This window comes from Macrosteles quadrilineatus, unplaced genomic scaffold, assembly GCF_028750875.1.
Source record: "Macrosteles quadrilineatus isolate MER2022 unplaced genomic scaffold, UCM_ALF_1.0 Scaffold_3__2_contigs__length_128488019, whole genome shotgun sequence".
Classification (NCBI taxonomy): Eukaryota; Metazoa; Arthropoda; class Insecta; order Hemiptera; family Cicadellidae; genus Macrosteles; species Macrosteles quadrilineatus.
The window spans coordinates 116030388-116043733 of NW_026542596.1; the positions used below are offsets into that span (position 1 = coordinate 116030388).

The window sequence follows — 13346 nt, forward strand, 5'->3', positions numbered from 1 at the left end:
ACTCGTTCCAATGAAGGTAGGACACATTTTTATCAAATTTCATCAAAATAGGATAATATTTGCTTTAGTTCTACTTGAGGCCTACTCAAGATAATTAAATATCTAAAGGGAAAAGAACAAAGTTGTATCAAAATAGAAACAATTGATATTAAGAAAATAATTGATATTAAGTAGAAATAATTGATAAAATATTAGTTTTTTATTGTAGTATTTAAAAAAAAGTCTTAAATTCTTAAAAGACATGACGCAATCTATCTGACAATAGTCAGTCAAGGATTAAGAATACAAGTATTCAAAAATATTTTAAGTAAGTAAGTAAGTAATTTGGAAATATTAATTGAAATTCAGATTTTGATCAATCTTATCAATCTTACAAACTGGCTAGTCTATACGCTTAGGGTGATCGGCAGGTTTATCTGATGTCTTAACTGAATCTTTTTAAGCACAAAGTTATCTTTTACAGATAACATCATAAAGCTGGCTTATGACGACACTGGCTAATAAATACGTCATTTATTTATTTATTTTATTAATAATGTGTTGATTTAGGTTTGTTCTACTGAAGACTTCATTAGGCTATCAATTTTTTGGGGCTTTGGATGCATAATTGTTGGATTTTTGACCATGTCATCGCTCGTTTTTAGATGGCCAGGTGAATGTCTTTTCAAAACACTACGGTGCCACGAAACTCAATAAACCAGCGTCAATTTGCTTTTATCATCAAGTAGATTTAAATTTAGTTTAATAATCGATATAAACTCTGTGAACCACAGATTACACTCTGTGCCTTCTGTTGCGCCGTAAACATTGCACTGGCGTCTGGCATCAGGTGCATGAGTCCGTAGACAAAATGAATGAAATATAGACTGTCAGCCAAGCTGTGGTTACCACGGTTACCATAGGTTCTGGTGCACACCGCTGGGAGCGCCGTGTAGTTACGTAGCACGTACGCCGTAACTACATGGCGCTCCAGCAGTATGTGCCAGAACCTATGGTAACTGCAGCACGGCTGACTGTCTATATTTAATTCTTTTTGTCTATGGTGTGTCGCAATAGCAGCCTACCACCCCGCATCTGTTTTGCTCATGCTAAGGCCAAAGTTTCCTCCCTTGCTACACGGGCAGGTAGTATTAACCTAACAGCGGACACGGCAGTTGCCGGAGCCTTGGCCTAGGAGGGTGCCTCACTTGGTGCCGCAACTTTTTTTTTTTTAATAGAGGGCCAGGCTTTCGAGTGACCATAGGATTGCATCGCAGCTGGAACAGCTTATTGTGCACTGCGTTGATAAACGTACTTCACCAATAATCTGTGAAATAAAAGGGATCAATAATTTTGTATTTGCCCCTCCGACATTCACTAAGCGCAAATAGTGCTTCCAGCAGGAAATGTGGTATTTCAAAAACTAACAGACCAAGAGCCAACAAACATGAGTGTGACTAAATTGCATATGTTTGATAAAGACACATAAGATTATACTTTTTATGATAGTGGCACTTATCACCAGCCAGTGGCTCTTAAACTTCAATGTGATACATTATCTGCACACAGCAAATCTACTTACCTGCGGCAGAGGGGAAGGGTACATAGTGGTGTTCTGGAAGATAACGTTGTCAAGAGTTATTTCTCCGAGGATCTGGATTTTGGAGATGAACTTGAGAGGTACTCTGTGTTTGTAGGAGAGGTAGTGCTGACCATCCACAGCCACCTGACAGCAACACACCAATAGTCCAGTGAATAGAGGTATGTTAACTTACAAACGGTCCGGTAAGTCTAGCCTACACAACAATGCAAGGACAGCTGGGTCCAGTTTGAACATTTAAATGATTTGCCTTTTCTCAGGATTGACTGTTTAGCACTCAGCTACTCAACTTATAAACAAGGCTACAGCATTAGTGAAGTGGGTTGTCTGGGCCATTGGGGTAAATGGGCCATACATTTTTCAAGAAACCTGTCTGTGATTAATAGCTGCCATATATTATAATGTTGAATTTAATGTATACAACATTGTGGCGTACTCAGTTATTTGACTATTTTCTACACACTCAAAGTAAGTCCAGTTGATTTTAGCATTAGATTATAATACTCTTTATGGATATAACAAAGAGTAAAAGTCGAATTGCCAGCATGATTCATCATTCTGTTTTTTTTTTGTCTAGTTTGGGTGTTCCATTCCCCCAAGAAATATTTCATAACGGTGTATTTGGGCCAGGTAGTTGGGGTAAATGGGTCCAGGGTGGGCCCAGATATTATTAGTAAATATATAGGCTACAGGGTTTAAAAAAATAATGGTGGGGCTTTAACTGTCTGTGAAACTATTATAAGACAAATAAAATTTCATATTGGTACCCCTGCATCTGGTAGCTCAAACAGTTTTGTTTGTCTTAAATAAAACAGCTGTGTTGATTGTTGTGCTAATCGACGACAACCTACTTATTCATTTAAATAAACTTAAGTTGTATTTTCTTTACGAACATGTTTTCCCTCAAGAAAAGGCTAAGTGTGTGATGTTATTAAGTGAACTAAAGTCAATGACCCTAGTAAAACGGACATTTAGGATATGTCAAAAACATAGTTTATTCTCCGAAAATTCCAAATTTGGCCCATCTAATTGAATCAGAGATGCAGTTTCCATTGTAACAAGATAAATGTTGCACAACGTGGGGGTTGAAATAGATCATCGTCTGGGCGTATGTACAGCAAGAAATGGTGGCCATTTTGAAGTTTATTTGCTATGTATAAAATCTTGTTGATGTCAGGAATTCAACAAAATAAATAGTTTTTTTTTATCTTTTCTCGTTTTCTTTTTATTTCATCATTAAACCCCACTATTATTTTATGGAAACCCTGTATTATTAGTAACTTAATTCAGAAAATGAAGACTTTGAGGCTATGCAACAAACAGAAGAGTATCTGGCTCAAGAGCTCAGCTTATATCTAGGCTTTCACAATACACAAATTTCATACATAAGCTTAACATATTCTAAAACTGTGTGTTTTTCCCAGAAAATGGCGAGATCATATGTGAGAAAAACACAGAGATGAGCTGGCTTAATAGTCCAGTCAAAAAATAAAATTAATGATCCAACCTCCAAAAAAATCTTTAAGTTTTCAAATTTATTTGCACACATTTCTAGGTACCTAGGGAAGATTATACCAAAAGTCCCCATACTTATGAGGCTAGCTCTAGCGGCAATTAGCGAAAACAGGACAACCTTTTTGGTTTTTAGCTGAAATCTCGAGATCCGTTGGTCGGAGTTAAAAGTGGCTATGTATCAAATGAAAGACCATTAAATTTTAAATAAAAATGCCATATACACTTTTATTTTATTCCTAATGGTTGTAGGGCTTTAAATTATGGAGTTTTTTTTCTCAAACTGTCTGACTTAAGTTTGCACCATTGTTCACATTACCATTACCATTACCATTACCAACTGGCGATCGTTGACCAGATGTCTGGATTGATCTTGTCAAATAAAATTTACTTTTAAGAATTAATAAACTAATATTTACAGTATTTACACTACATGGCGGCCGGATTCAACTCAAAAGTCCATTGCACACCCCGATAGTTTGAGGAAAAATGCCCTATTTTAGCTCTGTAACCATTAGGAATAAAATAAAAGTGTAAATGGCATTTTTATTTAAAATTTAATGATCTTTCATTTGATATGTGGTCACTTTTAACTCTGACCAACGGTTATCAAGATTTTAGCCAAAAATCAATAAAGGTGCCCTGTTTTTGCCAATTGCCGCTAGAGCTCACCCACCTCATATTTGTTGGGACTTTTGGTATGCTCTTGCTATGTACAGTAAACCTTCGATAGTTCGACACTCCTTGTAGTTCGACACAGGCTGAGCTATTTCGTCAAGTGCTGATATTTAATGGTTACAATTGTGATGTAGGCTGACTTAAACATTAATTTGTCATATACTGTATTGTTGATTTGAGAATTAACTAATGAACAGTGAAATTGTTAAGTTTTTTTGTATTTAATACATTTGGATGATTTCTATATAAGACTTGTGTTTTACTCTCCTGTATATTGAACTCCATTTACTCCCTTTAGTTTGACATTTCGATAATTCAACATCACTTAAGTCCAAAAAATTTCAAACTATCGAGGTTCTACTGTACCTAGAAATAAGTGTGCAAAGTTTCAAGACTTTTGGATTTTTTGGAGGTTAAACCTTTTTTTTCTGGATTATAACGTATACCCATGAGAACTTAGAGAAGGCCATTGAAGATGTAAGAAATAGGAATAAAACCACTTGTGGAGCATTTTTACATTACACTTTTCCAAGATCTACCCTAAAACATCGTATTATTGGGACTCAGGGCAAAGGAAACACAACCAAAGATGGCAAGGGTGGCGGTGGGGTCCAGTATTTCTTGTCTGCTGCTGCTAAAAACTACTAACTACTAACTGTACTTCTGGGCGTAAAAACACATCCGTTCTGTTATGCTGTTTTGCTGATGGACAAATGTTCCCACCTCTTTATGTATTCAAAGGAAAACCTGTAAAGGAATATTGGCTGAACCAAAACAACATAAGAGTGAAAATTTAAAAACGTACGTTTTCAGGAAAAGCACTTTGCAAATTTTTTTCCCCTTTTTTCAAAACTTTTATTATTTTTTTTATTTCATTAACATTTGAAGTTTCATAAAATGTCTATGGTAATGCAATATCTTTGGTAGTTTTCTTTTTAAAGAGCATCTTTAGTAGAAAAACACAAAATCCTGTCACGACCATAACGGACGTTTAAATGAATATTAAAAATAGTTAATATTATTTTTATAACTATGTTTTGCTATAAAATAATTTACTTTTATGACCATTATACAATAAAAAGGTCACTGAGCTTTTGGTATATTTGGTCTTTCTAGAAAAAAATAAGAAAAACCCAAAAAATAGAAAAAAGCCAATAAAATCTTTTTAAGTTTGTATAACTCCGAAAAAAACTTACCTGAGACCCGAAAAATCGTTATGTTTGTATAGGGGTGTGCTTCTTTTGTGTATAAAACACTGAAATATGACGATATTTTAATTTTTGAAATTTTTATGATAGAAATCATAAACGTGATGGTCAGGGACAAGCGGTACGGTCGTGAATTGTCTGGAATAATCTAAATCTTTCTAAACAATCCTTCAATTATACTGTTAGTTATAATAAAACTATGTGTTTCAATTGAACTAAACTGTTCAATTTACAATTATATTAAAGTTATTGTCACGACCAAACACACTATAATCCATAAGGCTGGATTGGTCGTGAAAAAAACCGCGATGGTCGTGAAACTTTGGTTGTGAAATTACGTGTTATTTGGCTTTGTTCTGGCGGTAGCCCTGCACCTCATGTTCGAGGATACAAAGTGGACTTCTAGGTTAATCTAGCAATTGAAATATCTTATAAACAAAAATTAACACCATGTCTACTTCATCGAATGACTACGTATGGTCATGGACACACCAAAATTACAAAAAACACAATCTTTCCTTTATTAATCTTGTAACTCCTCCTTTCAACTCAAAACGACCGGCACTACAATCCTGACGTACACCCCGAACTAGTCTCTAAAACCAACTGACTCCATCGACGCCAGGCTTGCCACTGTCGTGCTCCAAAGTTGAAAATTTTTCCCAAATGGTTGTGACGCCAAATCGAGGGACAGACTTATTTTGTCATGGTAGTCAGTCTGCAATGACAATAAAATTATAATATGCTCCTTTTTTGTAAGTTTAATAACCATTGATGACATAAAAATATGGCTTTATATATTTCGGCATGAATAATTAGTCTAAAACAGCGTGAAAGTTGGAAAATGTACCCTAGGGACATGTCATGGTCGTGAATTTCGGGACTTTAAAAATACGAAAAAATACCTAGAACCTATTCAAAACCAAATAAATGTGTGTAACATGTTGCCCCCGTCCCAAAAATATTAAAACACATAATAATAAACTACAAATCCAGTATCTACGAAGTAAAAGGCCAGGGACATGAAAACGTACGTTTTTAAATTTTCACTCATAACACAAACTGCAAATATTAGTAACCTCCTGAGGGTGGATGGAAACATCCTTATTTTTCAACTGGTTCTGTGATGTTTTTATGAATATAGGCGAGGAGAGGCCTGTGCTCCTTATCTATGATGGGCACACAACTCATATGTAGACCAATTTGATAAGATCAGCCATTGAAAATCAAGTGACCATTATGAAGTTGCCCCTTGACACACTACACATGTCTTGTAGCCATTGGACGTCGCCGTTTTTAAAGGCCTTAAAACAAACTGGAACAAAGGAGCTGTTCAAGTGGTAGATAGCCAATCCACGTAAGAAAATACCTAAAACTGAGTTTGTGGCTCATATAATAAACTTAGCCAAAGATTTGCCTTCATTATACATTATGAATGGATTCAAGACCACAGGCATCTATTAAAATGAGGAGAGAACCCAACAGACAGTGAATTTTGTAAAGCATATTCAAGAAGACCGGTTAAGATATGTATAAAAAAATCTCCCAAATCCTAATGCAGCACCAGAAGAAGAAGCCTGTCCAACTATAACTAAAACATAACTAAAACACACACACTGTGTGAAGTATAACTAAAACAGTGGGAGCAAAAGTACCGACTACCCCAATAGAGATAGTGGAGGTAACTACCATGACTGTGGCAGTAGAAGTGGACGTAAAAACTACCCCATCAGTGGCAGTGCCAGCTGGAACAGCCCAAGCCAATGCTGCAGAACTTAAGGTGGCAAGTACATCAATGCCTGTTGGTGATAATCCTAAGAGTTTTGAGGAACTATGGGTAGACTCATTGAAGAAAAAAAAAAACAGATACGTCTGAGAAAAAACAAAAAAGCATTGTAACGTAACTAACTGTAAAATGATCACTACACAGAAATATTTGGTGATTTAAAGAGGAAGAAGAGAAAGAAAAAGAAGAAATGGCAAAAAGAAAAAAAAACTCAATCAAGAAGCAAAACAAGAATCACAACCAAAGATGGCAAGGGTGGCAGTAGGGTCCAGTATTTCTTGTCTGCTGCTACTAAAAACTACTAACTACTAACTGTACTTCTGGGCTTCTGTAGAATCAAGAGGCAAAGTAGGTAAATTTAAAAACTGTAAATAAAATTGATCCTCTAACAAAGAAGGCAAAAAAAGGAAAAAACATGAATACCCATATGTTAACTGACAAAAGTGAAACGTTCTATGTACAAGACAGTGACTCTGACCTGGAATTAAGTTCCGAAGAAGAAAAATATCTAAATTGTGTTCACATCTGTGTTGACATCAGTTTTTTTTTTATTTGGCCCAAGTGTGCGTGTGTTTGGGTGTACAGGGTCGACTTACATCTTCAATAAAATTAATAAAATAAAATTTAATTTAATGTTTGTAGTTTTTTTTTTTATAAAACTCGTATACATGTGTGTCCAGTGTCCACTTGCCCCAAATACAAGTGTGACATACCAATGCATGGTGGTTCAGTTACCCCTTTTTCTTGGGGTAAATGGGCCCATTGGTTAAATTAATTTATTATTATTAAATATAACAAATTAAATGTTTTACTAGCATATTTGTAAAGCCTACGTACTTTATTGTATAGCAAAAATTATTGCACTTTCTTATTAAATGTTTGTATGGTTTCCAGAAACATTAAACATAAAAAATTGGCCTTAAGGCAAAAAAAATCCCAAATACCCTGCTGCACAAATATATAATACTATGGATGGAGCTTTAAGGAATGTGGAAACTCAGTGGCAGTTCTAGGACCTTGTCAAGGGGGAGGCAAAAAGGGAGTGTCGGAGACTAGGAGGGGGGTTTGGGTTGGGGGTCCTCTTCTTGAAAATTTGCTATTTTAAAGCCATTTTCAATGTCTTGTACTGTGTCTAAAACCCTCGATGAATTTTTATGACAAAATGTATGTTTAGTTTTAGTTTTCCACAGTCCAATCTGAAAACCAAAAAATAAATTCAGGGTAGGGAGGGGGGTCAGCCCCTATAACATGCCCCCTTGGAACCGCCACTGAGGAATCTGGAAATAATAAGTTACGCTACCTTCTACATATTAAACTGTCCAGCAACAAAAGATAAGTTTTGAACCAAGATATAGTGTACCTATGGGAAGTATGTACACTAAGTTGGTCAAACAAGAAGCCTGTATTAAAGGAGCAAGTATGTTGCTTTGAAAACCCGTTTGGCGTATATACAACTAATTTAATCCAACAGACCACAAAACCTTTTGTTCCTACTTTGATAAATACATATTTTTGAAGTACTGTACCATTTTCACAATGAAAACAGTAGAATAATCAATGCTTATTATTATTTAACTGTAAAATTTACCCATTAATTTATTTTTAAGAATGCTTGCTACTTTTGACCAATCGAGACTAACCTTAAACTCGTCTTCGGTGATGTAGAATTCGAGGTAGAAAGGCTGACCTCGAAGGAACGGAAACTTTTCTTGAGCTGTTTTATAATGGCTATAAGTGCCTCCTAGACGGGTGTCACAATCCGTGATGTTGGTCATATTTTGAGAGTCTGGCTCATAAAACCTTGGACTAAAGTGGAATGCAATATCAGGCTGCTTTTCTTCAAAAATGGTATTCAAGCTAGATATACCAACAAACTTCTTCATTTTCTTTGTATAGTCTTCTGTACAAGGAGATGCAACCAAGAAGTCCACTACAAAATTCCTGGAAAGACTGGATGGCCAAGGAGCAGGAAACCGAGAAAAAAATTGTTTTGATATCAGTTCAAATTGTTATTACTAATGGTTTTATTTTAAATACAGTAAAACCTCTCACTAACTCGGCACTTTTTTTAACTAGAGGTTGTACAAGTCTGAGGTTTGTCGAGTTACCCATGGGTGAGGTTCATAACTCTGTTAAACTGAAACCAAGTACTTTAAAATACAAAATTGCATAACCCCAAGCTTAAAGATTTCCAAGTAAACTGATACAAATTAATACCGATACAATTATATTAATATTGATACAAATTAATTATCACCAAGGATAAATACAACAGCAAACCTACAGTTCCTGACTACAACACAGCATTCCAGGACTTGATCAGCGACTTCAAGCAAAGAGGTTTTGAAAAATTGATTTGCTCTGTCATGGGGTGTGTTCGTGATAAAATATCCATAGAAGTCTTTACATCTAACATTATCAACTTTTGCCATCTTACTGGAGCCTCTGTGGATATTGTAACTTATCACCAAAAGTCATCTCGTTCTCTTTGGAATGGTCTTGAGTATGATGAGTTTAATGCTAACTTGAAGCTCAGCATTTTATCTAAATATCTAAAAGACCAAGCAGCACCTGAACCTCTATGTCCCAATCAACCTCTGACCAGCTCGTCTCAGCCTATGCCAACACCACAGACCACTCAGGATGTACAGGAGGTCACCAACCCACTCGCCAACCACCGGCAGATGTCAAGCAGAAGGGAGGAAGTACATGTGTCTAGTGAAAGTGTGAAAAATCATGGCCATTATAGTGATAGTGAAGTGTGCACCCCAACCTTAACATTAAGTTTAAACTAAGTAATAGCGACAATGAAAATGTTTCAGCATGTAAAAATAACTTTGCAGATATTAATGTAAATGTTACACATCAAGTCCTTGATAATCAAGATTATTCTTTTGCAAATCATAATCTTAAGCAGCTTGCTAAATATTACAATCATGTTTCTACAAACAAAACTAACCATAATAATTATAAATCAGATATTACAAAGAAAAAAAACCGCATTGAATCTCAACCTCTGAAAATTCTGCATCAAAATGTTCAACACCTCTCATCTCGCCTTAATATATTAAAGATAAATTTGGATGAAATTCAGCCAGATTTAGTAGCACTATCAGAACATAAAATGGTTGAATCAGAAATTATGTCTCTTAACATTGTAAACTATAACAAATGCTCTTACTTTTCAAGAAAAAATTCAATGGGAGGAGGGGTGCTAATATTAGTAAGCAAAGCTATTAAAAGTAAAAGTATAAAAATAAAAGCAATCCAGGATCTTATAGAGGAAAAAGAATTTGAGTGTTGTTTATCTTTAATCACTGAAAATCAATTTTCTTTTATTTTAGTATGTTTATATAGATCTCCAATTCACTGTCTAACTGAGATATTTTTAGAAAAATTTGATTTGATGTGTAGCATATTGAGTAGTAGATTTAAAAATATTGTCATAGCTGGAGACTTTAATATTAATGTTCTAAACAAAGATAAAACATATTATTTATTTAGGAATATCTTAAAATCACATAATTTGGAGTATAAAGTAGACTTTCCAACAAGAATAGCATCTGAATCAGAAACTGCTATAGATAATATCATTACTAATATTGAATGCAAAAAAACCATAGCATATGGTATTTTAACATGTATTTCTGACCATGATGGCCAATTATTCGAGGTATATGGAATAAAAAGTAAAATTAAGAGTATAAATAAAGTGTTTAGAAGGAGCTTTTCTGAGACTAATATAAATTCATTTTTAACACTATTAGCTAAAGAAGATTGGTCTGAAGTATATCAAGCCACTGTAGAAACTAAGTATGATGTTTTTATTTCGATCTTTGTACATGCCTTTGAAACTAGTTTCCCTAAAATGTTCCAAGTAGAAAAAACTACTACTTCTAATTCATGGATTTCCAATGACATTAAAATGAAGAAAGAAAATTTAGTGAACTTAGAAAAACAATATAGAACACTAAAATCTGAGTCTCTAAAAAATAAAATCAAACAATTAAAAAAAGAATTAAAAATTCTGATGATAGACAATAAAAAACAATACTTCAATGACAAAATAACAAAATCCACAAATAAATCGAAATCAATTTGGAAAATTATTAATTCTGAAGTAAATACTAAGACAAAGCCTGGTAAAAATTTGAAAATTTTGTTCAACGACAAAATTGAATCAAACCCAACTTACGTAGGTAATATTCTGAACAACTTTTTTATTAATGTGGTTGATGACCTTGTTCTTCCAAACATTAATAAAAATACTATAAGTATTGAATCTAACCTTAGAAAACCACCCCAACCAACCTGCAGCTTCAAATTTAGAGAAGTTGATGAAAGGCTAATAGAAAAGATAGTTAAGTCATTAGATAATAAATTCTCAACAGGGATGGATGACATACCAGTTACCATTGTTAAACATGCTTTTCCTCTTATATCAAAACCATTAACTCATATCATAAATTCCTCTTTAATTTGCCGTATCTTTCCTCATAAATTAAAAGTTGCCAAAATAGTACCAGTCTATAAAAAGGGGGATGAATATGATCCCACAAGTTATAGACCAATCTCGTTATTGCCTGTGTTTTCAAAAATTTATGAAAAAGTAGTATATAACCAGCTTTTAACCTTCCTTGAATCAAACAATTTGTTGGATCCCGAGCAACATGGCTTCCGACAGGGAAAATCTACGATAACTGCAGGTATTGATTTTATTGAATCAATAATTGACTCCATTGACAGAAATGAGAAGGTAATTGGAATTTTTCTCGACTTTTCAAAAGCATTTGACTCTGTTTCACATAAGAAATTGATAGAAATTCTTTACGGCTTAAATATAAATAATAAAGAGCTTAAGTGGTTCAGTTCATACTTGCAAGGAAGGCAACAATGTGTCCAAATACAGCATAATTTCTGCCACCCAAATAATAAATACTCTTATACTCAAAATATTTACTCTGAATACAAAAATATTAAATATGGTGTCCCCCAGGGATCTATTTTGGGCCCTCTTTTATTTCTTTGTTATATAAGGGGGTTCCCACTAGCTGTCGATGGAGGAAGTCCAGTGTGTCTTTATGCTGATGACACCAACATCACAGTTACAGGCAATTCCCAAGAGGAAGTCGAACTAAAATCTTTTCTAAATCTTTTATCAATTAATGATTTCTCAAGTAGCAAAAATCTCCTAATAAATTACAGTAAATCAAATTTTATATCATTCTCCACAAAACAATCAAGATGTAAATTGAACCCGAATATTTACCTTGATAATTCAAACTTGAGTCAAGTGGAGTATACAAAATTTCTCGGATTGATATTGGATCAAAACCTAAATTGGGATAAGCATGTTGAGCATGTAATTGACAAAATGTCAAAAGGTAGATATGCCCTGCGACAAATGTCAAGGGTGTGTGATATTGATACTTTAAAAACCATATACTTTGCATTAATAAATTCTCACATATCCTATGGTATAGCAATTTATGGAGGAACTACCCAGAAAAATTTGGATAAAATTCTTCATCATCAAAAAAAAGCACTCCGAATTATTTTCAAAATTAAAAATAAACACCAATCAATGAAACCGTTCTTTTCTAAATTAGGTGTTATGACAGTCTATGACTTGTATATTTATGAAACTATATTACATGTAAAAAAATTAAACCTCCAAACTAATAGTACAAATATTCAACACTATAAATTAAGGCATACTAGGCAGGTTCAACGACATAAATTAAAGTTTTTTGAGAAGAAATGTAGTTTCATTGGCATCAAATTCTTATTTAATTTACCTAAAGTTATAATAGAGGAAAAAAGTTTTGACGTTTTTAAAAAAAGATTGAAAGATTATCTCCTTTCATTGTCTTTGTATTCTTTGGATGAATTTTGGAATTCAAGAGAAATCATACATGATAGTTAGAAAGATGATTTGATTTAATTTTGTTTTGTTTATTCTTCTTAAGCTTAAAATTTGTTTTGAAAAGATAATGATTGTTTTAGCATTAAGTAAAGCATAATTCATCTTTATATTTATTTGACGCTATTCATTGTATAAAAACTTGTACTGTGAATGAATAAAGAGAATTTGAATTGAATTGAATTGAACCGAGATATTATACAGGGGTGCCCACAGGGGGGGGGACTGCGTCATTGAAATTCTTGGGGGGGGGGGGGTTGCAAAAAATTCTAATGGGGGGGGGGCTAAAGTTAATTGCAACAGTGTTCAACGTGACGACAATCAAAAAAATATTATGAAGTCACCAGATAGAAAGTCGATTAATTAATGATAATAGATATATTATTGAATTCAATTAGTTAAAATAGGATTTTAGGATGGTTTATAGGATTCGTTAAGGAAGTTATTATTCAAGATTAGCAAGACGTGAGATCTAAGAGGGAGGGCACGGAATGGCTCAACTGCTGTGATAGATAAAGATAACGCGTGGTACAGACATGTCCAGCTACACCGCGACTCAGCACAGAACGCTTTGTTGACATAAAGCTCGTTAAAATACAATCAAGAAGCATAGACTACAATACTTTACACTATTGTGTAGATACTCGATTACCTGAGACC

General features: G+C 34.1%; 1 protein-coding gene across 2 annotated transcripts in view; it reads right to left on the minus strand.

The window, feature by feature from the left end:
• The window catches only part of LOC128988715 (uncharacterized), a 104673-nt gene that overhangs the window by 49254 nt on the left and 42073 nt on the right, over window positions 1-13346 (minus strand). For both annotated transcript variants that reach the window (XM_054410286.1, XM_054410288.1), the window contains exons 9-10: window positions 8404-8713; window positions 1562-1705 (exon numbers count right to left, since the gene is read on the minus strand). In XM_054410286.1, the coding sequence (XP_054266261.1) occupies window positions 1562-1705; window positions 8404-8713 (454 nt within the window). The remainder of the gene's footprint in view (window positions 1-1561; window positions 1706-8403; window positions 8714-13346) is intronic.